This window comes from Ovis aries, chromosome 1 (genome assembly GCF_016772045.2).
Source record: "Ovis aries strain OAR_USU_Benz2616 breed Rambouillet chromosome 1, ARS-UI_Ramb_v3.0, whole genome shotgun sequence".
Classification (NCBI taxonomy): Eukaryota; Metazoa; Chordata; class Mammalia; order Artiodactyla; family Bovidae; genus Ovis; species Ovis aries.
The window spans coordinates 181,408,378-181,433,258 of record NC_056054.1 but is presented as its reverse complement, the minus strand read 5'-3'; the positions used below and the strand labels follow the sequence as shown (position 1 = coordinate 181,433,258).

The 24,881-nt window shown below is 40.3% G+C and overlaps 1 protein-coding gene across 3 annotated transcripts in view; it reads left to right on the top strand.

Annotated features, from left to right (window-relative positions):
* The window catches only part of LSAMP (limbic system associated membrane protein), a 708,470-nt gene that overhangs the window by 665,994 nt on the left and 17,595 nt on the right, over window positions 1-24,881 (top strand). For 2 of the 3 annotated variants that reach the window (XM_042231712.2, XM_015092453.4), the window contains exon 7: window positions 10,678-10,713. The exons of the other annotated variant lie outside the window; for it this stretch is intronic. In XM_042231712.2, the coding sequence (XP_042087646.1) occupies window positions 10,678-10,713 (36 nt within the window). The remainder of the gene's footprint in view (window positions 1-10,677; window positions 10,714-24,881) is intronic. 3 annotated transcript variants of the gene reach the window in all.

Here is a 24,881-nt window from a genome sequence, read left to right as displayed (position 1 = left end):
ACTTAGGAGAACCAAGTCAAAGTTTCTCCCGTGGAAAATTTGAAAATCATTCCCTTACTATTAAATATAAACATATGCAAAAATCAGAGTATCACCTCTGAAACAAAACCACAAGTTCTCAATCCCTATCATAAGACAAAATTTACAAATGGAATACCTGTCCTCTCTAGTCCCTGTTCACTTGTGATAACTGCCTTGTTTCTTTGTCTGATTTTTTTAGTTTTTCTTTCCTGATTGGTTAAACTGTAAGAATATTCATTGAACAAAAATCTCTCTGGTGATGGTCTCTTTAAGAAGCCTAGATGATGTAAGATCCTGGAAAGTGGATGGCTCTTTAAAAATGGCAGGCATGGGAGTGATTAAAGAAGCAGTATTCAGGGAGGATGGATAAGGTGCTGGGAGAAGGGAGAGGCTGGAAAAAGAAAGTGTATTTTTAACAACACAAGAGGTAGAGTGGAATGAATGATTAAAACATAATATAAAATCTAAAGGAGGAGAAATGGTTGCAGAAAGGTTTCAGTGTAGCAGCAAGAAACATTATTTGTCTGATAGATTTTTTGGAAGAAACATAGGATGATGAGAGAGAGAAGCAAAGTTTCCTCTGAAGACCAAAGAAGATCCTCAAGGCAGACTAAGGAAGGACAAGTTGTTTTAAGTTACTGGAAACAGTAATTTCATAGGAAAGACCACCTTCTAGCCTTTCCCTTGAAGAGCATGTTATAGTTAGATACCTGCCCCCTGACTTGTTGGCCTGGCGGCTATGAGCGTAGAATCAGATGCCTCCTGAAAAACAGAACTATGATCCATGAGATCAGGGAAAATGAGGACAATTAGGATAGGAAAATGTTTATCAGATTAAGTAAAACAAACCAAAGAGTTAGCACATGCTGGACCAGAGAGTTCATTTGGCCAGAGAAAGTCCAACAAATTTATTATTATTATTATTATTATTATGAAATAACAAGCTACTAGAAGCTTTGTTGTTGTTACTGTTTCCTTCATGGGCTAAATTGGAAAATTTAGAAACACTAGGGCCAGGAGAAATGTCTTCATCTTGCTTTATTCAGTTTAGATAAGCCTTCAAGGAAAAGATTTTTAAGAGAAGAAGCAATTTAAGAGTTCCCTTGAAACATAGTATTAAAGTCATTTTAAAACTGCTCAAGATCCAACTCCACTTACTAAAAAACAAACAAGCAAAACACCACCACAAACTCTTCTGAATTTGACCTTCATTTTCTTATCCATAACTCCCACTGACTTCAGTCTGTACGTTTGATGGGATACAGCTGTGCTACAAATGTTGTGTCAATATGAAGTTTAAAATTCATATCCCTGTCTATTTGTCTCCAAAGACCAAACATCAGTGTTTTTGACTTAAGCTGGAGACACTGCTATCTCAAAACAATTGAGAAGACATTTATTTAGAAATGTACTTACCTGTTTCATTCCTGACATTAGGGATTCCATAAATAGAGGGGAAAGCAGCCTCAACTCTGAAACTTGAGATTCTGACAAATCTAAGGGGAGCTGATTAAGTAGAACAACATACAGTTAACAAGAGGTTTTTAGGGGGATTGGAAAAAAGAAAATGGTATAATTGGATTAGTTAGAGAAAGTGAACAACTATAAATTGGCATAAAAGTATCTTCTTTTCCCACTCAGAAGCACTGTGCTAATGACATACTTCAAATAATACATACAATGATACCTATAGACTGAGAAAGAGGAAGGGCAAGGAGGATAGAAAGATGGTGTAGGCTCCATGGTAGCTTATTTTACACAGGGATGAAAGAAAGAAAAAGAGGAAGAAGGGGAAAAGAATCATTTGAAGAGGGGATAAAGAGCATAGGCTAGGTCAAAGATAATAGAGATACCGCTGGTGGTAATGAAAGGTCATCTCAAGCTCTAAAATACTGTGGTTCTGTTCACAAAAGTCCACGTAAAGGGCTCAGTAAGATAAAGAAATATCAAGAATCTTACAGAATTTCTGCTTGTTAACTAAGAATCAAGAAATTGGGCAAGTTCATGGTCATATTGTCCTTGATGGTTTTGCAGAAGTCACCCTCATTATACATCTGAGAAGCGCACAGGGCTGTGATTAATGTGCCACTTCCGGGGGACCTTCTGCAGGGCCGCCCACACAGGCACCTGCTCTGCACACAGGCACCTGTCTCAGCATTCGGCCTGGAATTGATTTCCCATTTGGTGGGAAGGTTAGGAGGTGTAATCCTTACGGAAGAACAGATGCAAAAGGTCACTGAGCTTTGAGGTGAAAAGAAGCTATTAAAATTACCAAACATTAGTGAATTTACAGTCCTGTCTTTTTGACCCAAGGCCCAAGCGTGACTATTTTAAGGGGAAAGCTCTGCTTCTTGTAGGAGGAATAGCAAGTCCACCATGCCCACCCTGCCACCCCAGTTTGGATTTGGGAGATATGTTGTTAAAGCCTTCGTAGCTGGATATTTTAGGAGCATGACTCTATTGCAGCCAGTTCTGCACAGGCAAAAGAATGGTGGGGGTGGAGGAAGAGGGCACACAAGAAAAAGAAGACAAGGAAAAAAGGAAGTACGTGTGTGAACATATAGTCTATTACTTAGATTCAAAGTAGACAGGTTTATTGGGAAGAAGGAAGACGCTGCTGGTAGCAGTGCTTCCCACAGAACAAGGTCAGGAGGAGAGAGATGCTTGGGAGAGTGGCCGCAGCCAGCCCCATGTGACAGACAGCATTATGTGGACAGCAGGGTGCTCTGCTGACCCAGCCAGTCCAGAGCGTTCGAGGCAGCTGGTGAGCTGCGGCCAGCCGGAGGCAGAGGCAGGTAAATCCCTAGCCAGAACCCCTGAAGAGTTCACAATTATCCGCCTTCACAGGGGCATCAGCATATTTTCCGTGTCTGCCACAGTGACGTGTGCTGACTGTGTACAGTGTCAGTTTGCGGTCACTGATATATCCACCACACACAGACATACACTTCTTCACACTCTATTCAAATACTGACCTCCAAAAGGGTCAAAATAATTGAACCAGAGGGCAAGAATACATTGTATTCATAGTAATTTTTTCTAAGCCAGTGGAATCATTCCTTTCTCATTTGTCTTGTCCTCCATTCACTCTAGTCTTCTTGTTTATTTGGAGAAGGCAATGGCACCCCACGCCAGTACTCTTGCCTGGAAAATCCCATGGATGGGGGAGCCTGGTAGGCTGCAGTCCATGGGGTCGCTAAGGACCCGTAATACCTTAGTCTATTTAGCCAAGTAATGCCTTTGATAGCTTTGTCTTCATCCTAAGCAAAGTGTTACATCGTATCACTTTTCTGAACACATTAATTCAGCAGTACAACATGGATGGACAAGGATTCATCTCCTTAGCTTTGTCAGATGTAGGAATATACATCATATGGGTGAAGACTGGGTCTGGTGGTGCCAAGAGATATTCTATTGTCAGCACATGTAAATTAACAGATCCCATGTATCCAAACTTGTGACTGCAAGATACCCACAAAGGGAAACTATCTTGTTTCAGTGCTTACGTGGAGTTATTTTTAAAGAAATAAATAGGGAGGAAGAATAAGGTGATTCTATCCATAATATAATGACTTTTTATCAAGTGAGTACATAGGACATACTGTGCACGTGCCAAACACCTAACATGTGTGATCTTGCTTAATCATCAGGAAAGATGATTTACTTTACCAGGAGCTCACATTCTTCCATTCTACAAAGAGGTCAAATAATTAGTGCAACTAAATAAGACTTATGGGGTTTAAACTCAGGTAACCTCCTTGCTTTTGAACTGTGGTGTTGGAAAAGACTCTTGAGAGTACCTTGGACTGCAAGGAGATTCCAACCAGTCCATCCTAAAGGAGCTCAGTCCTGGGTGTTCATTGGAAGGACTGATGCTGAAGCTGAAACTCCAATACTTTGGCCACCTCATGCGAAGAGTTGATTCATTAGGAAAGACCCTGATGCTGGGAGGGATTGGGGGCAGGAGGAGAAGGGGATGACAGAGGATGAGATGGCTGGATAACATCACTGACTCGATAGACATGAGTTTGAGTGAACTCCAGGAGTTGGTGATGGACAGGGAGGCCTGGCATGCTCCAATTCATGGGATCGCAAAGAGTTGGACACGACTGAGCGACTGAGCCGAACTGAACTGAACCTCCTTCCAGAGTCCAGGCTCCAGACTAATGCATTATCTAGATGTGTATACGTAGATGCTCAGAGGGCTCAAACAAAACCTTGTGCATACCAGGAGACCTCGCAGAGACTGAACCAGACCTGCCTTTGAGTGTTTGAATGTCTCCTGAGGAGGTACAGGTCAGCAGTGGCCTGCCGCAGGGGCAGGAGCTCTGGGTGCAGCAGACCTGGGCGTGGCATAAGCCCTCTTGAAGGAGATTGCCATTAACCCCACCATAGAGCCACCAGAATTTTCACAGGAATGGGGAGACAGACTCTTGGAGGGCACAAACAAAACCTGTGCACTCCAGGACCCAGGAGAAAGGAGCAGTGACCCCACAAGAGACTGACCCAGACTTGCCCGGGAGTGTCCAGGAGTCTCCGGTGGAGGCGTGGGCCAGTGATGGCCTGCTGCAGGGTCGGGGGCACTGAGTGGGGCAGTGCATGCATGGGACCTTTTGAAGGAGGTCTCCATTATCTTCATTACCTCCACCATAGTTTGGTCTCAGGTCAACAACAGGGAGGGAACACAGCCCTGCTCATCAACAGAAAATTGAATTAAAGATTTACTGAGTAAATCTACACATCACAACAAGACCCAGTTTCCCCCACAGTCAGTCTCTCCCATCAGGAAGCTACCATAAGCCTCTTATCCTTATCCCACAGAAGGCAGACAGAATGAAAACCACAACCACAGAAAATTAATCAAGCTGATCACATGGACCACAGCCTTGTCTGACTCAATGAAACTATGAGCCATGCTGTGTAGGGCCACCCAAGATGGACAGGTCATGGTGGAGAGCTCTGACAAAATATGGTCCACTGGGGATGAGAATGGCAAACCATTTCAGTATTCTTGCCTTGAAACCCCATGAACAGAATGAAAAGGCAAAAAGATAGGACACGGACAGATGAACTCCCCGGATCAGTGGGTGCCCAATATGCTACTGGAGAAGAGTGGAGAAACAACTCCAGAAAAAATGAAGAGACAAAGCCAAAGTGAAAGCAATGCCCAGTTGGGGATGTGACTGGTGATGGAAGTAAAGTCCAATGCTGTAAAGAACACTATTGCACAGGAACCTGGAATGTTAGGCCCATGAATCAAGGTAAATTGGAAGTGGTCAAACAGAAGATAACAAGAGTCAGTGAACTAAAATAGACTGGAATGGGCGAATTTAACTCAGATGACCATTATATCTATTACAGTGGGCATGAATCCTTTAGAAAAAATGGAGTAGTCCTCATAGTCAACAAAAGAGTCTGAAACGCAGTACTTGGGTGCAATCTCAAAAATGAAAGAATGATCTCTGTTCATTTTCAAGGCAAACCATTCAGTATCAAAGTAATCCAAATCTATGCCCCAACCAGTAAAGCTGAAGAAGCTGAAGTTGAACGGTTCTATGAAAACCTATAAGGCCTTCTAGAACTAACACAAAAAAAGATGTCCTTTTCATTATATGGGACTGGAATGCAAAAGTAGGAAGTCAAGAGATACCTGGAGTATCAGGCAAATTTGGCCTTGGAGTACAAAAATGAAGCAGGGCAAAGTCTAAAAGAGTTTTGTGAAGAGAATGCACTGGTCATAGCAAACAACGTCTTCCAACAACACAAGAGATGACTCTACACATGGACATCACCAGATGGTCGACACCAAAATCAGACTGATTATATTCTTTGCACCCAAAGATGGAGAAGTTCTATACAGTCAGCAAAAAACAAGTACAGGAGCTGACTGTGGCTCAGATCATGAACTCCTTATTGCCAATTCAGACTGAAATTGAAGAAAATAGGGAACACCTCTAGACCATTCAGATATGACCTAAATCAAATCCCTCAGGATTATACAATGTAAGTGACAAATAGACTCAAGGGATTAAATCTGATAGAGTGCCTGAAGAACTATGGATAGAAGTTTGTGACATTGTACAGTGATCGAGACCATTTCCAAGAAAAAGAAAGACAAAACGGCTATTTGAGGAGGCCTTACAAATAGCTGAGAAAAGAATAGAAGCTAAAGGCAAAGGAGAAAAGGAAAGATAAAAGCATCTGAATGCAGAGTTCCAAAGAATAGCACAGAGAGATAAGAAAGCCTTCCTCAGTCATCAGTGCAAAGAAATAGAGAAAAACAATAGAATGGGAAAGACTCAGGATCTCTTTAAGAATATTAGAGATACCAAGGAAATATTTCATGCAAAGATGTGCACAATAAAGGACAGAATGGTAGGGACCTAACAGAAGCAAAAGATATGAAGATGAGGTGGCAAGAATACACAGAAGAACTAAACAAAAAAGATCTTCATGATCCAGATAACCACGATGGTGTGTATCACTCACCTAAAATCACTCACCAGGCATCCTGGAATGCAAAGTCAAGTAAGCCTTAGGAAGCATCACTATGAACAAAGCTAGTGGAGGTGATGGAATTCTAGTTGAGCTCTTTTAAATCCTAAAAGATGATGTTGTAAAAGTGCTGCACTCAGTATGCCAGCAAATTTGGAAAACTCAGCAGTTTCCCAAACAAGACGGGAAAAGGTCAGTTTTTATTCCAATCCCAAAGAAAGGCCATGCCAAAGAATGTTCCAACTACCACACAATTGCACTCATCTAACACACTAGCAAAGTAATGCTCAAAATTCTCCAAGCCAGGCTTCAACAGTACATGAACCAAGAACTTTCAGATGTTCAAGTTGGATTTAGAAAAGGCAGAGGAACCAGAGATTAAATTGCCAACATCCACTGGATCATCTAGAAAGCAAGAGAATTCCAGAAAAGCATTTACTTCTGCTTTATTGACTATGCCAAAGCCTTTGTCTGTGTGGATCACAACAAACTATGGAAAATTCTGAAAGAGATGGTAATACCAGACCACCTGACCTGCCTCCTGAGAAATCTGTATCCAGGTCAGGAAGCAACAGTTAGAACTGGACATGGAACAACAGACTGCTTCCAAATAGGAAAAGGAGTATGTCAAGGCTGTATATTGTCACCCTGTTTATTTAATTTATATGCAGAGCACATCATGCAAAATTCTGGGCTAGATGAAGCACAAGCTGGAATCAAGATTGCTGGGAGAAATATCAATAACCTCAGATACACAGATTATACCACCTTAATGGCAGAAAGCTAAGAGGAACTGAAGACCCTCTTGCTGAAAGTTGGCTTAAAATTCAACATTCAGAAAACTAAGATCATGGCATCTGGTACCATCACTTCATGGCAAATAAATGGAGAAACAATGGAAACAGTGGCAGACTTTATGTTTTGGGGCTCCAAAATCACTGCAGATGGTGACTGCGGCCATGAAATTAAAAGATGCTTACTCCTTGGAAGAAAAACTGTGACCGACCTAGACAGCATATTAAAAAGAAGAGACATCACTTTGCCAACAAAGGTCTGTCTAGTCAAAGCTATGGTTTTTTCCAGTAGTCATGCATGGATGTGAGAGTTGGACTGTAAAGAAACCTGAGTGCTGAAGAATTGATGCTTTTGAACTGTGGTGTTGGAGAAGACTCTTGAGAGTGATTTGGACTGCAAGAAAATCAAACCAGTCAATCCTAAAGGAAAGCAGTCCTGCATATTCATTGGAAGGACTGATGCTAAAGCTGAAACTCCAATACTTTGGCCACCTGATGCAAAGAACTGACTCATTAGAAAAGACCTTGATGCTGCACAAGAGTGAAGGCAGGAGGAGAAGGGGACGACAGAGGATGAGATGGTTGGATGGCATCACTGACTCGATGGACAGGAGTTTGAGCAAGCTCCAGGAGCTGGTGATGGACAAAGAAGCCTAGTGTGCTGCAGTCCATGGGGTTGCAAAGAGTCAGACAAGACTGAGGGACTGAACTGAACTGAACTGAACTGAACTGATGTAGGGAAGGTATGAGGAGATGTATCTTTTGTAGTTCAGAGGTAAAATGGCATCTAACTTCTTCTTCCCTTTTTCACTAATGATGTCTTTTCACTGACTAGACACTGGTTTGTTTGGTTTTTTTTTTTTTCTCCTGATCCAGGGGCAATGCTTCCAACACCTCCCACTCCTATTTCCATTAACTCTCACCAGCCTGGATTTGCTACAGTAGTGAGACTGTTGGCTTGTCTTTGGTACCTTGAGATTTTGAGCAGAGAGTCCAGCCTTATACTCAGCTTTTGACCCTTAGGAAGGGAGTATTCAACAGATTAAAGAAAGACAATTCTACTGATCAGTTACCTTTTATTTTAGAGAAATACATGGATTAGTAAGATATTTTGGGACGACTGAATATAAAAGAATAAAAATACAAAGAAATCTACACTGAGGCAGTACCACATCAATGTATGGAAGTTTTACAATTCTCTTTTTAATTAAAAAAATCATTAACCTATGCTTGATGAAATTTCAAGTACCACCTAAGCAACCCAGCCCTGGAGGGGACACTTTAAATGAGAGTCTCCCTGCTTCTTTCAAAGCCATTTTACTATCTCTGGGGCCCAGTGTTTAAGTATACACCACTTGATGATGTTAGTTAAGACTTGGCAAAGCCTCTCAACCAGCTACTCTTGGATGAAATGAAAGTGAAATGATGTTGGATGAATAAGGCTTAAAAAGCTGGGATGGGGAAGGATCTAAGGAAAGATAAGTCAGTAGGGAATTAAGAGAATGAGAATAACTAATGGGCCATGATGGGGCTAAGATGATGATAACAGGGTGGAGCTAAGACGATAATGACAAGCTGGGAAACTTGAAGAAGTGAAGAGGAGGGTGGATGAGATGGTTTAGCAATATAAATGGTCTTGTTGAAATGAGAGCAGAGTACATTTATCCAGCTGTGAACAGTGTGATGAGAAAATATTAAGCTGAATCATTTAAACAGGCTGAATAGTAATTGTAATAATAAAAATAAGATAGGATGTATAGAATATAATATGGAACAGTAGTCTCCAACTGCTCTATAAATGCTGAAAAAAGTTTAGCTATTTATTTTCAAAGCTGGAAACTTTAATACCAAGTAACTGGTGGAGATTTAAAGCATTTTTCTCCTCCATACTTGTAGAACTAAGACACAATTGTTCACTGTGCTGTTATTGACCTGTTCCATCTTAATGCACTTACAGAACTTTGGCATTAAACCACAACTTTCATCCAAGTTAGAGGAAAGCTCACTCTGCAAGGAGACTTGTTTTTCTTAATGTCCATATGTACCAAGTGCCCAAATTTCAACCAAAACTCTAGTCAGAATTTCTGATATATGATGGCAAGCAGATCAGATGTGAATATGTAAATATGCTTTCCTCTTTATGGTTTAGACTGTTGTTAATTTTCATTTATCCCTGGTCTTTATCTAACCAAGCTGCTAGGAGGAATGTAGAAAAGCATTATGATTATACTTACATTACAGTGTTTGGGGGTACCAAGTAAAGCATCTTATCCTTAATGCAACATTCTCTCTCTCTGAAAGAGCCTCAGAGAAGAGTTTTATTAAACCTGGGTTTTAATGAGTCAGATAGAGGATACCTTAAAGCCTGAGCTTTTTCAGCATGTTCAGTTTATGGTTAGTAGCTTTGGGATGGAACTCAGAAACCAATGGCATTCTAACATGTATACTATCATGTAAGAATTGAATCGCCAGTCTATGTCTGACGCAGGATACAGCATGCTTGGGGCTGGTGCATGGGGATGACCCACAGAGATGTTATGGGGAGGGAGGTTGGAGGGGGGTTCATGTTTGGGAACACATGTAAGAATTAAAGATTTTAAAATTAAAAAAATAAAAAATAAATAAATAAATAAAAATATGAAAAAAATAAAAAAATGAAAAAAATGAAAGAAAAGCATGTCTTACTACTCACCAGTAGGTGTCATCAAGCACATTTGACTTCAAACTTCAGATGAGATTGTGTTATCATAAGTGGGTGGGATTAAGGAAAAGACTAAAAATCAAATTGTATCATGGCAAGAAGCTTATATCCTGGCATAACTCTTGTCCTGGTATCAGTAATGTGGAAGGGAAAATTTGAAGGAAAATCTGAATTAGTGTTTACCAAAATAAATTTTCCAGATGCTTGGCTAAAGCTGATATGAACAGGAGAGCTTAGAGGGAGGAAAGGAGCCCTTAGTTACTACAGGTTCATGCATCAGAAGTTAAAGAGCCCAGCACCAGGACCAAGACACATGTTCTGAATCTGATCACTACTAATTTAAACACTCCAAAAAGTCTGTGATCTTGGTGGGTTCTCCAGAGGAGGGTAGGATTCTGTTTGTAAGGTTACCGCAATAGGGTGTTATCCTCTGCTCTAGCTAATATTTTTAAAGGCTTTGGATTTAAAATTTTGCTAACAGCTCTCTGATCATTTAGCACTGGCAGGAAGGACAGACAAATGCTCTATAGGAGACATGATCCCTGGGGTATGAAAACTCTTCTGTTTTATAATTGTCCAAGTAGCTAAACATGAGTAAGATATATCTATATCTATTTATCTATCCATATAAATTCTCCATGATGCTTACTATTTTTTCCCCTTTAGAGCGTGTTTCACCCACAATCCCCCACCCCCTTCAAGGTCAGTATTGTTTTTATCATCATAGCTCTATTGCTGGGTCATTCTCCATCATCTGTAGTGTTCAAAACACAAAAAGGGATAAATACATTCACAAAATCCACACACACATACCAATAGAACCTTTTTTTTTTTTTTTTTAAATTTAAACCTTCAAAGAAAAGTCAGTCAATTGTCCTCACATGAATTGTAAGGCAGAAAACTGGTCTATACTTCAAGTTGGTCAGTAACTGGGGAGATAGTACTAAGCTAAGAAAGTGATTTTTTGTTCAATTAATACATATTACAGGTAACTATGAACTTACATATTTGGAACACAGCTAGTTAAATGCTGTAGCTCATAAATATATGAATCTTCCACCTTATACAATCCAAATCTGAAATCATTTGTATCACTTGTAAAAATGAATTTATCTATCACCAAAGGTTGAACTCAACCATATTATGAGGACATTTCTTTTTCTTAAAATTGTGGCTAATTTGGGGACTTTTCCTTTTAAACACAACTATTTTAAAAAACACAAATGAGAAAACAGGTAGTCATTTGGTATTCTTTTTCACAGAACTTTCTACACACTCAAATTAAATTTTGCTTCCTACATCACATTTAGATGCAAGTTATAGCCCCAACCTTCTAGCTTAAGGCTATTTAAAGGCAAATTGGCAAATAAAATTAAAACAATACAAAAATCTGAAATGAAACCAACCTACCATTGAAATTAAATTCCAGAAAAGTGATTTGCAAATAACACTCAAAGACCTGAGGAAAAAAAATGGAAAGTAGGCCATGCAGGGCCTCGTGTGGAGAAAATAAATCCAATTAAACAAGATTATCGTATACACTCTAAAGGAAATGTGCTCAGAATTAAAGGTTGGAAGCTGCTGTTTTCTAAGTTTGAAGATGGATCATGTTTCATTAACACTTGTCTAAACTAAAAATTAGGCCAGAAATGAGAGTAGATATGCAGAGTGTCAATAATGCAATGTGTTGCCTATGCATATATTCACATATAGACAAACTTATTTTAATTATATTAGAAATGAGAATCACAAGGTTTCAGGGATCAGCTAGACAACTTAATAAAAGAATTATTCTTAACTTTCAAGTAAGGTCCAAAATATTTTTAGAAGAATGCTGTTGAATAAGATTCTTCCCTAAAACATTGATGAATCCGTTTTCTTCCCCAGCCACTAAAAATAAGACTGTTAAAATGTGTCTGTTTTTTAGACATGACATGAGGCTTAGTGTTCATGGGAAGTATCCCATTTTGAATTCCTGACATGCCACAATTATTTTAAGGCGTTTATCTTCTACTGTTGCTGCAGAGATTGACACCACTTTATCATGTTGCCATCTTGCCGGTATCTTGATGTGGCAAACATCCACATCCACGTTTGTTCCAATGGACAACATTCTCAGAGAGGTCATGCTCCATCCGAGACGAGCCTGTACAGTATCACTAAGACTCAAGGTATCCTTTATGAGAGCAGTTCTGCAGCCCCAAAGCCGAATATTTTATCTGATTACTCTTTATGATACATACAACATTGAACAAAATAAAGCCAGACACTGTTCACAAAGGAACCGTGTTTGATATTGAAAACCAGTCTGGACCAGGATAGAGCTTGTGGGATTCTGTTGAACTTGATATATTCCCACAAATGGAATTGCTGATTGGAGAATGACCCTAGTTTGATTTTATGTTGTAGATAGAGCGTAGATATAGCTTCTTTAGATCCGATAGTTTTAGAGAATATAGTTTTTCTTACTACTAATACTTAGGGCTTCTGCTGGTAGAAATTGAAAAGCTGTTCATGGAGACTTGGGGTAGCTGGTGTGAGAGGTGCTTATAGAAAGTACCCTCTTAAGTTTCCTATTTCTTACAAGGACTTTTACTTTCTAGAATCAAATCTGTTTTCCCCTCCTCTTTTCAATCAAGATGGCAGCCCATGTGAAATGCAGTTTCCTATGGAAAAAAATACTAACACACAGGATCCTTAATCTTTTTTATAGTGCCCCTTGAGTACTGAAGTCTCTAAGAAAAGATGACTGCTTCACTGTGGTCATAGCTCTACGACAAGACACCTTCATTTCATTAAATATCCTATGTTGTCATCATCTATGTGGAATCCTACCTTCCCACCCTAAAGTGTGAAGATGTCTTGACGCAGACGGTTAATGCAAAAGGCTTGAAGGATTTTGAGCCAACTAATTTCCTTAAGGTGTTTTGAAAGAGGGGGAAGTCCCAAAGCTTCTTTCTGTCCTCCCATCATAAAAAAAAGAGAACTTTCCTTCCTACTTTCCAGTAACAGAAACATATGTTTAATTTCAGTTGTTTCATTGTTAATATCTCTCATTGGAGGGTCTCCCCTCCTTACCCCCACTCTACATGGCTCATCAGGCTGACTGGGGATAAACAGGAGAGTCACAGCAGGAACGCAGTCCTAAACCCCTTCAAGCTGTGATTAAACAAAAACAAGGCTCAATAAATCAAACGTATTTCCCTTGGGTTCCCTTCATCATATTACTTGATTTTCTGCAGTGATAATAATAATACTGGAATTACACCAAAGAATAATTTGTATTGTCTGCAGCCAATCAGAAACTTTCAAATTTCCTTTCCTCTTATACCAGAAACAAACAACAAAAAACCCCCAAAATCAGGGTGCTTCCCTGCTCCTTAATTTAAGGGACACATATAAATAAGTAAAACAAATAGTGTTCCATTTTTGATCTGTTTCTGATAGGTGTTTTTCCCATTAATTTTAATTTAGGTTTATTTATTCTGAAATGAGTCCTGAATTGCATATATTTGCATAACTATCCTTGACTATATCACTGCAGAAAATCCACTGAATTGTAAAATGAGGAAAGAGCCAACTCTAAATATCTGAGGGAGCTTTTCTCACTTTGTTAGTCTCAAATCATTTCCTGAGGGCTCTGAACACTGAGACGTGGTAACTGGGCTCCCATCTCCTCCCCATCAACTTGATTGTGCACAGCCCCTTATGACGGACATGCATCAGACAGGCTCTCACATTTAGAAGGACCACAGGTGCAGAGTGAGGTGAGGAAACCAGCCTCAGTAAGTTAAAAATAAAGGGAAAGAAGAGAAAAGGCCAAGGACAAACCGCCATTGTTGTGTTTATCACCCTCAAGTTAAGAATTCCCATGAGCTCAAGGCTCTCTGGTCATAATCGCTGCCACTTAAAAAAAAAAAAAAATTAATAACCCTAGAATCTGTCTCCTCTGTTTGCCTCCCATCTGATTATTTATCCCAAGTGAACAGCCTTTCCATTCACTAACCCCATGTGGCGAGTGGGTTTGGGAAATGTTGAGATTATCTTCCAAGTTCAGGCACTGCATTGGGTCTGTTCACAGCTGCTTGCCATTCCGTTCCTGTTTTTCCATTGATAAAACACATTGCACATGGCTGGGTTTGCATGATTAATACAGCTGTCTAAAGCTCACTCTGAAAACAAAACAACCCCCCCTCCCAAATTAAAGTTTAAAAAAATGAAAATCCAGCCCACAAACAAACCAGGCTTGTAGAAATCTGCAGTCCGCCTGGCTGGCTTCCTTCCTGCCCTTGTTGGTGAAGGGCAGGCCTGGCATCAGAACAGCCAGATTCTATTTCCAGAAAGAGGAAGAGACGGGCCTACCCTCATTCGGCACTCCCAGGAATGGGTTCTCAAGTCAGACCACTGGCATGGAAGGAAAACTGGGGGAAAATCCTCCAAAGATCCCAGGCTATGAGGGTGCCTGGACCACCCCTACAGCTTCATTTATTTTCTGTAGGATATTTTCCCAGGTATTGAAGAAAGAATGCTTCTTTTCAGCTCCTTATTATAACAGCAGTGTCACCTTGTCTAGTAATAACAGTAATAATAGTAATAATCATTAACATAGATAGTGGATGTCTCATGTAACAGTAGAATTCTAAGAGCTTTTGCATGTACTAATCCAATTAACCCCCACACCCCTAAGAAACTAACATGCACCTTCTCCCATACTTTTAACCATCAAATTCCACCCAAATTTTAATCGACTCCTTGTTGCACCCAGGCACATATGTAAACTCTAGCACATTGTAAATAGACATCATGTATGCATTCATGTCCGTTAGATATGTATTAGATATATCTGTCTAATGAATTTTAAACACTCATCTAATTTATTTTATGTGCTATAATGCTTATAATAAACAATACAGTTGCCTCAATATCCATACACCTTTACAAAGTTCATTCCAGACCCACTCAACACACAGAGATTTGAAAGCTTAGTCTTTAAAAAACATGAGCAGAGCTATCTGGCATCAGGACATCTAATTTCACACACTTATTCAGGCTGATTTACATACACACCTCTATTAATCATGGATAATTACTAGCATTGTTCTTTTTAATTCAGTTTTTCCAACTGTGAAATGGGAAAGAAATTATGTTTTTCATGCCTACAAACTCAAAGTGGTATTTTAAATAATATGTGAAAGAGAGCTTCAAGTTCCTCAAAAGAATGCTTATTGAATTCAAAATCATCCTATTCAGATGCACATTTATCTTATAATTTTTAAAGATGCGCTTGTATCGAGTATTACGTTGCCTAGATATTAATTTGATAAAAATTTGGTTTGGCTCCATTATGTGCTCGTGCATAGTCTCTCAATTGTGTCCAGCTCTTTGTGATTCCATGGACTGTAGCCCTCCAGGCTCCTCTGTTCATGGGACACTCCAGGCAAGAATACTGGAGTGGGCAGCCATTCTCTTCTCCAGGGGGTCTTCCTGACTCAGGGATTGACCCCAGGTCTACTTCATTGCAGGTGGATTCTTTACCATCTGAGCCACCAGGGAAACCCCTATAGATGGCTGTATTTTGGATTCTAGGGGTGTCTGAAATACCCACACTGTTAACAATTTACAGAAGTATCCTAAGGCCAAACAAAGTATACTTTTCATTATTTTTCAACACTGTCATAATGCTCCACTTCAGAGGAGCTGCAGTTACACAGTTCTCTACTGTGAGGCACACACTTGTGGTGGGTGCCCAATTGGGCATCAGCACCTGTCAAACTAGTCCATAATGATCAATCTAAAAAACCTGCCCTTTTTTTCTTGTCAAAGGTGTAAAGCATGTCCTAGGAAAGGCTTCAGTGTTTAAGTGCATTGCTCCTTTCCCACTAGCCGATGGAAAGAAGGGCCTTGATTTTATTGACAGAACTTAGGTAGCCAGGTCAACACGAATTTACAGTAGAATCACAAGCCCTGATTAATTCACATGAAGATAACTGAGGGTTGACATGAATATCTGACAACCATCCCCTGACTCCTTTCATGGGAACAAAAGTCTAACTTCCTCCTGGTTTATCTCAAGGGGTATAGTTGGGCCAATACTTCACCTAGAATCAATACTTCACCCACCAGTTCAGTGACGTAGACTCAGCTGTAACAGGTGGACCACACCACCAATTTGGACCCATTGTAACAGGCACTTCTCTCTGTTGAATCCACTTCTTGTTTTGCTCTTCTGCCATTTCATTCTTCCTTTTGCCCTGTTTCCTAAGCAGTTCTTATTCTTTCCTCCTTAAAGTTTTCTAGCCAGAGTAATTCTGAAATTTATTCATGCTCTTATTTAAGTGTTCAAAAGAAACTTGGAAATCTTAACCTCTCTTAGAATTTACATTTAGCTTCAAGTGAAATGGCTATAAATCCTATAGCATCAATTTAAAGGTAGGAGAATTTTTAGTCCTAGGACTCTTTCCTAATGCCTTTTCCTGTTTTCCCAGTCTGGATCTGCCTGCATCAGGCAGCCTTTCATGGTTATCCTCGTACTTAAACTTTGCTGTGCTATTTAGATTTCTATAGCCAGCAGGGACTTAAAGATGAATATATATAATTTTTGAAAATGCAAGCTCCCACTAAATTTTAATTTGATGGAAATATTTCTCTTCTATGAGCTTTATGAGAAAAAATATCTTTCAAAGTAACAATTACATGTGGGGATTAAGTTTAAGTAATTGACAGTCTTGTCTTTTTAATTAAAAGGAATAAAACTGCCTAAGAAGAGCTCAAAGAGATTTGCAGCAGAAAATACTGGCTTGCTGCCCCAAAGGGTGACAAGACCAGGATCTTGAATGGACAGAAAATGCTTATACAGGTCCCTTTGGTCTTTGGAGAGCACCCTCAGGGGAGCTCACCCTGGTGTTTGCATCAAGTGTGACATTTAGCAGGGGGGTAGCGATGTACTGGGAACTTCCAGTACATCACTACCAAAAGGTACCAAAAGGTACCAAAAGGTAGCTCAGACAGTAAAGAATTTGCCTGCAATGTAGGAGACCTGGGTTCAACCCCTCAGCTGAATGTTAAGTGGCCATGTACTCTGAGGAGAGTTGCTGAGTGTAGCCAAGAAGATGCTCCTTTCTTTGGAAGTTTTGCTCTAGGTTCAGAAAAAAGATCAAGAGTCCTTAAAGGAAGTGGCACTATTTAAGAGTCAAAAAGATGTATGTATATGTATAATTGATTCCCTTGTACAATATAAACTAACACAATATTGCAAAGCAACTATGCTACAATAAAAATGAAAAAAAGAAAAAAGTAGAAAGTTTTAAAGGAAAAAAAAGTCAAGAAAGAACACATATTCTTCCAAGAATTCAATCATCAGTAAAGTCTTGGCTCCTGACAAATTTCATAGTATAGCCCCGCAAAACTATAATCTTTCATTTTAGTCTACCCCTTGGCTCCCTCTCTTTCTTTTTCACCTGAAATTCTTATTTTTGTTATCTGTATTTCTTGATCTTCTTTTTCTCTGCATTTTCTACCATCCTCACCTTGCATTTCGTATACACTCTCTCTTTGACATCCTTCAAACAAAACCAAAGAAAAGGTTTTGATGGTGTTAGCATTGAGTTCTAAACACTGGATATCACCCAGGGAAGCACCACAAAGCCATTATCCCATCTATCTGGAGAGGCTAGATACAAATGGAACCTTCACAACAACCTCCCTTTTACAGTCACTCTGTGCCCGCAATGGTCTTTAATCATCACAAGTCATTTGTAGGCATTAAATTAAACAAGCACTGCCATAGGGGAAAAATCCCCTAGCTTAAGAGGTCCCACGTTACATCTCCCCTTGTACACTGCTGTGAAGAAACACACCTGCCAAGTCAGGACACAGCATGGCATAATGAGTTTGGAATTCCAATTTAAGGTGTTCATTTGTACCCAGATATATGATGGGAGTAGGCAGACCACTCACTAGAACTCCACCGAGAATCGTCAGCTTATATCCACTGCAAATCAGTAGGAGGAGAGACCTTACAAGTCATTTATCATGCTTCCTAATTGGACCCTGGGGACCTGAGCACTGCCATAGTTTATTGCACTATTTTACTCATCACAATGCAGGTTGTAAAAGAAAACGCTTCCCACATTTCTGTAACACATATGTACGTTTTAATACCTGGACATTACCACTAACAGAGTATCTTTGCTATAAATCACAGCTATCAGTCCACTCTACTTTATCTGCCCCATACTCACAACGGAGATTCTGTTTTAACCACTTACCTTCCAAACCTGGTAGTTCCAGTATGACTTTTCTAACTACTTAAGAGAATCTTGCTTGGGGCAACAGTAGCATCCTGTGGTTTAAAATAAAATAAGCAGATAACTGTGCCTTGACTGAGTACCCATGCCGTGCACCATCCCATCCTCTTTAGCCCGCAGGACACTGAGCATCCCCATCCATGTGCTTTGTTGGAAAATTGCTTGGCCATTCTGAAGTGCTTTCTCAATTGTACATGTGAATGTTTGGAGGGCAGAAGTGACTAAGGGAAAAAAGGGAATCAAGAAAAGCAGTAGCTTTCGTTTCTCTTTGTTGAATCACAACTTAGAGAGTAACTTGGGAGATGTGTTCTCGTCCCTGGAGTTCCTGAACACAGGTAAGTTCATTGTGGAAGGTTGCTTACTTCATGTCACAGTGCTGAAATAGATGGCATGCTCTCACCCACTGGAGGTGGGTCTTTAAGGATCAGCCTTCCCATCTGTCATTAAATGAATGTGTCACTTTCTATTCTGCGTTTAAATGTACTCTCCACTTGCCTTCGCTCTGTAAAGTTCCTTTTTTTTCTGTTCCTGTTTTCTTTTCATCTGATTTTCAACCATTAGGAACACCAGAAAGAAATTTCATTCTTGACGGGCAGTGAAAACTAGTTCCTGGCCCAGACGAAGTTTATTCGACAATACACAGTATTTTGGTTACAGTATTTATTCCTGCAAAAAAAAAAAAAGTACCATCCTAGTACTTTCTGTGTCAAGCTCTAGCTCTGAGCTAGGTTCTTGGGAAGGGCTGTGAAAAGAAGCCAGACACGACCTCCACTATAATAGCCCTTACAGACCTTCCAGGGCAGTAGTTGTTGATGAGCAGTTACGAGAAACTTTGCTAAGTTGAGGAGACCTGTGTGGTCTATGGAGAACTCAGCACAGGGACATCTTAGCTAAGCTGGACCGGTCAGTTCTCTGACCAGTGAAAGTGAAGTTTAAAATTAAGGCAGAAAGAAGAGAAGGGAGAAAGGAGCAGAACATCCCAGGATTGCAGAGGATTAGAATCCAGAGACAGTTCAACAATAGTGTCTAAATAATTTTCAAAATATGGGGGAAAAAACCCACATTTTTTTCCTAATAGTTTATTACTTTTCCTCATTTGCATGTAGCCTGTTTAAAAACAAAAGAAATGTGATAAACTAGTGGAGTTAGAAGAGATGGGCATTACTACCTGTTACACATTTGAGATAAGCAAGAGCAGCTGTCAACTTGACTACAGACGTGTGGATAGTGTATACTATGTGGTAGGTGGTTTTACAGAGGTGAGGTTTCTGAAGGATGCTGAGAGCCATTCTCTATCAGAGCATCTAGAGAAAGCTTTCATCCTCTCAACAAGGAGGTTTGACAGTAGGCTTTTAAGTTAGTTGTAGGGATGGTCAGGTCAGTTGGAGCCATCTGTTTTCCAGGAGCTGCTTGCTCTAGAACCTGGAGGTATGTTATGCTTCAAGTCAGTGACACAGCAGGAATTACAGATAAATAAATCCCTGAGAGGTCCTGGAGCTCCCAGTAGTACAGTCACTGCCAAGGTTCCAAAGCAGAACCGCCTTCACCAAGCTCTCTGCCCTGCGGCGGTCAGTGCTATAGACGCAGGCTCTGGGGCAACTCTGAGCGTACCACTATTTTTTAATTCCTTATCTTCTTATTTGTGAGAGCCTTAAAATCCCAGGAAATCTCACAAATTCACTTATCTCCGCATTCAAATTCCGCAGCAAGTCACCTTGTTTTGTGATATTTGAATGTTTTTGGTTTCAGAACATATGAAATGAAAACACATATTACACGGATTAAGGCCAGTCTTGAATCCCTTAGAATTTAAATCTAAAATGTATTCTGAAACGGATCTTCAATTCACAATTTAGAGCATGGAAACAGAGGGAGAAAACCAGACAGGAGGCAAATCTCTAGAGACCTACACAAACCTGTACTTTTTAAATCCTTTTTTAGCAAGTCAAATACATGAAGGCTCAGAAGGCTTCCAAATGTACATAAAATTATGTCTTTTCAACTGTAATCTACTTTGCCCCAACAATAAGTAGATTCGGGGCTACGCAGTAGCTCTTTATGAAATTGGATGACTGTTCTTTCATTCCAGTGAGGGCCAAAGGCCAGGATTTTACCCACAGGTGCAATGGCTGTGTTATAGGCATGGGGGCATAAGCATTTGTTTCTCCTTTAAGGCAAAGAGTTCGTGCCTGGCCCTAATAACTTACTGATTCAAAAACATTTACTTCTGGAGTTTTTCTGTCTTATATGTTTTTTTAGGTGGAGTGGCCCAGGGAAATTCCTTTATTAAACTTACCCCATTGGGCATTCTCTAACATTTTAATTCACTGATTATTAAAAATTAAACCTCTCAGGCTAAATAAGAAACCTGAAGGGTTTGAGCAAGCTGACTTGCTGTAAGAGACTTAATGAAACCCTCCCTTTATGCTGGGAGTGCTTAGTGAGCCTGTACTTTCTGGAAGAGTCTGTATCACCATCGAGCAGAGCCTATAACAGTTAAAGTCAATTCATGTACCTGTACTTACTCCACAAGGCAATTACTTCAAGCGTGCAGTCAGAAGGACCTCATAAACCCATATAATACATATTTTATTGCATTGTCATTTTATGCTGTAAAGACAATGTTCCTTATAGAAATTAGACCTCGCCTGTCTTAGCTTCTCTTTAGTTTCACTGCATAATACCAGCCAACTAAAAAGTGGGGGGAGAAATTCAGTCTCCTTGTAATGATGTCAACTCAAAGCTAAAGAATCAGAAAATTATTATTTTCTTTTCCCCAGATTTAGGGGATTATTTTCTTTACCCCAGATTTGTTTTTATAAATAGCTTTCCATTCTGATAATAAATGTTATGTATTTTCATTATGGAAGAATTTGAAAATATATGAAACTATAAAGAAGAAAATAAAGATTATATATAATCTCTCTCCTCAGAGATAACACCATTAATATGATAGAAACAAACATTTTGTCTGAATCTTTGAGCTGTCGGTGTATTATAACTTATTCGAGTGAAAACACCTGACCTGTTCTCTGCATTCTGCCCCTCTGAGGCTGGCCTAGCCCTGTCTTGCTCAAGGTCACAGAACAGTCAGGTTCAGGAGTCTGTGCCCCCAGCCCGCTGCCCACCTTACAGGGAACAGCACACCCTCCGGTCTTCCAGGTCCTGAGTCAAACCTGACTGACCCTACAAGACATTTCCATTGAGTCACCTCCAGGGTTTCCAATAAGAGTCCCCCTTACTGAACTTCCTACTCTCTCTCTCTAAATTGGGGTATAAGACAAAGTTGTCTTCTTTTTAATGAGATGAAAATTTTATTTTAAAAATATTTTCTCCGATTCTCTTTCAAATAGAACATAATGGAGGGTTGGTCTACTAATTGATGAGAATAAGGAATGATTCTCAATTATTTTATTATATAATGAGACATTATATCAACATTCATTTTGATTTGCATATACTCATTCATTCAACACTGAATTATCACCAGAATATCTAGGGTGGCAAAAAGCTTGATACATCATTCATGTCTCTGACTCACTTTGAAACAGCATCAAACTATCTGAAGTCCATTCCTGGTCCTAGTCAATGATCAGAAGCCCCTAGCAGTATTTGAAAGTAAAGTGCAGAGTCCTTTCTGACCCAAATCTAGCTAAGGGGGAGGCCAACTTGCCTCCTCGAATATTGATGACATGCTGAGCTAAGACTTTTTAGTTTCCCCAGCCAGTTTGGCATATTTCCCTAGTAGTCAGGATGTCGACTGGCCTATGAACTAGGTAAGAAAACAGCTATAGCCTTAAGGTTGAGGATTAGACCTATTTCCCTATGTTGGCTTTTCCTCTAGAAACAGACCCAGAATAATCATGGAGATTCTCAGAGACCATTACTCTATAAATATTAGGCATTAGAGTTCATACAACATGGATATAGTACAAGAGAAAAAATTAAAACTCTAACAATCCAAATAGAAATCGCAGGCATTTTTTTTTCTATGTCAAAAGGGAAAATAATAATAATTCTTGTAAGTAGAAGCTGCTAATCCCTAAAGCCTCCAAATACAGTGGAGAAATCGTTGAGAAAGAAATTAACAACTTTCAGAGTGTGGCTTTGAAAATTGAATTAATAAAAATGTCCCCTTTTTAAGCCAATATAATAGGAAAGGTTTTATTTTTTTTAATATTGGTAAAAAAAAAAAGAGAGCACAAAAACACATAAGTTCCCATGGAGGACACTTAAACAAATGTTATGCTTCAGGTCCTCAGCAACAGCGAAGGAGGAAGTGGCACAGGGGATATTCTTAAATGTTTATTTTATTAAACTTCTCCATCCCTCTCTCACTTTTCCCAGACAATTGGAGGATAGAACCCCTGTTGAATTCAGACCTTCCCTTTCTGCTGAACATACATTCTTATTCATTCAGATACAAGAAACAAAAATAAAGCCCAGTTAGTTAAGTCTGCTACTACGTTATTTTCAAAACCCAGGGCTCATCAGAAAGCTTAAAAAGAGTTGTGCCACATGCGACAGAGAACGTTTCCTTGTTCCAGTGACTGTGGCAGGTTGAAAAGTGAGCCGTTTATGTTCAAGTAAATACCCTGGAATTAGAACAACTGTGCAAACAATATAAACCCTCAAACTCTATATATCCTACCCACGAACTGGAATGAATGCTCATAAGCAGAGGATTCGAGGTAAGTTGTCAGAGTACTAAAAATCAATTCTTCTCCTCATGGGTTTGTTGTACCCTGACCTCCTCTCCCAGATAGAATTCAAAGAAGGCAAAATGCAGTGACTGTTCATAAATATAGATACAGAAATTTCCTCAGGTAGTGAGGCAGTCAGACACGACTGAGCGACTTCACTTTCACTTTCATGCATTGGAGAAGGAAATGGCAACCCACTCCAGTGTTCTTGCCTGGAGAATCCCAGGGACGGGGGAGCCTGGTGGGCTGCCATCTCTGGGGTCAAAGAGTCGGACACGACTGAAGCGACTTAGCAGCAGCAGCAGTGAGGGAGTTCAGTTCAGTTCAGTTCAGTCACTCAGTCGTGTCCGACTCTTTGTGACCCCATGAATCGCAGCACACCAGGCCTCCCTGTCCATCACCAACTCCTGGAGTTCACTCAGACTCACGTCCATCGAGTCAGTGATGCCATCCAGCCATCTCATCCTCTGTCATCCCCTTCTCCTCCTGCCCCCAGCCCCTCCAAACTGTAAACTCTAGAGCTTCCAATGAAGCATCTCTTGCCTTCACAACACTCACTTTAATGGCAAGAGACCTAGTCATACCACATAGTGACAGATGAAAGGTAAGAAGAATTCTTCTGGACTTTGAAACAAACCAAAAAAAAAAAAAAAAAAAAGCTTGGGTTTTTGTTTTCTAAGGTTTAAATTTCATGAGGATATGCATAAATAAGTAATTTTCAGTCCTCCAGAAAATTTTCTACCTGCCAGGGATTTGGAGACTAGTGAAAGAACCTCCTGCTGCTAAGTCACTTCAGTCATGTCCGACTCTGTGCGATCCCGTAGATGGAAGCCCACCAGGCTCCCCCGTCCCTGGGATTCTCCAGGCAAGAATATTGGAGTGGGTTGCTATTTCCTTCTCCAATGTATGAAAGTGAAAAGTGAAAGTGAAGTCGCTCAGCCTGTCCGACTCTTAGCGACCCCATGGACTGCAGCCTACCGGGCTCTGCTGCCCATGTGATTATCCAGGCAAGAGTACTGGAGTGGGGGATTGCCTTCTCCGAAGAACCTCCTAGCCCCTTATTATTCTTTAAATGACTGTCAATTCCCAACAGTCATTTTGCCTTTGTGTTAAAGCATGGTAGTTTCACGGAATAATATTTCCACCTACCTAGAATTTTAGAGGGCAGCTCTTAAGGTATTGATGGATTAATTCACTCAGTTACTCATTCATTATTCATTTATGTACTCAGACACTTATTCACCCAATCTATTGAATACAGACTCTGTGCTGAAGAAATAGTGAGGCAGAGGCTATAGTAGTGAGCAAGGAAGACGTCCTGCCAATGAGCAAGGCCCACACAGCTCTCTTTGATGCTGTGTGTGCTGTGTGCTAAATTGCTTCAGTCATGTCCGACTCTGTGTGACCCTATGGACCGTCGCCCCCTGGGCTCCTCTGTCCATGAGATTCTCCAGGCAAGAATACCGGAATGGGGTGCCATGCCCTCCCCCAGGGGATCTTCCCCACCCAGGAACTGAACTTGTGTCTTTCTTGTCTCCTGAATTGGTAGGCAAGTTCTTTATGACTAGAACCGCTCGGGACAGGCTCAGACAGTAAAGCATCTGCCTGCAATGTGGGAGACTTGGGTTTGATCCCTGGGTTGGGAAGATCCCATGGAGAAGGAAATGGCAACCCACTCCAGTAAACTTGCCTGGAAAATTCCATGGACTGAGGAGCCTGGTAGGCTACAGCCTATGGGGTCGCAAAGAATCGGACACGACAGAGCAACTTCACTTCACTTCACTGCCTTTTCTAGTATTAAATCCTTTTCCCCATGGCTGCCTCCTACACCCTCATCAGGAGCTGAGATCTACGCATATGA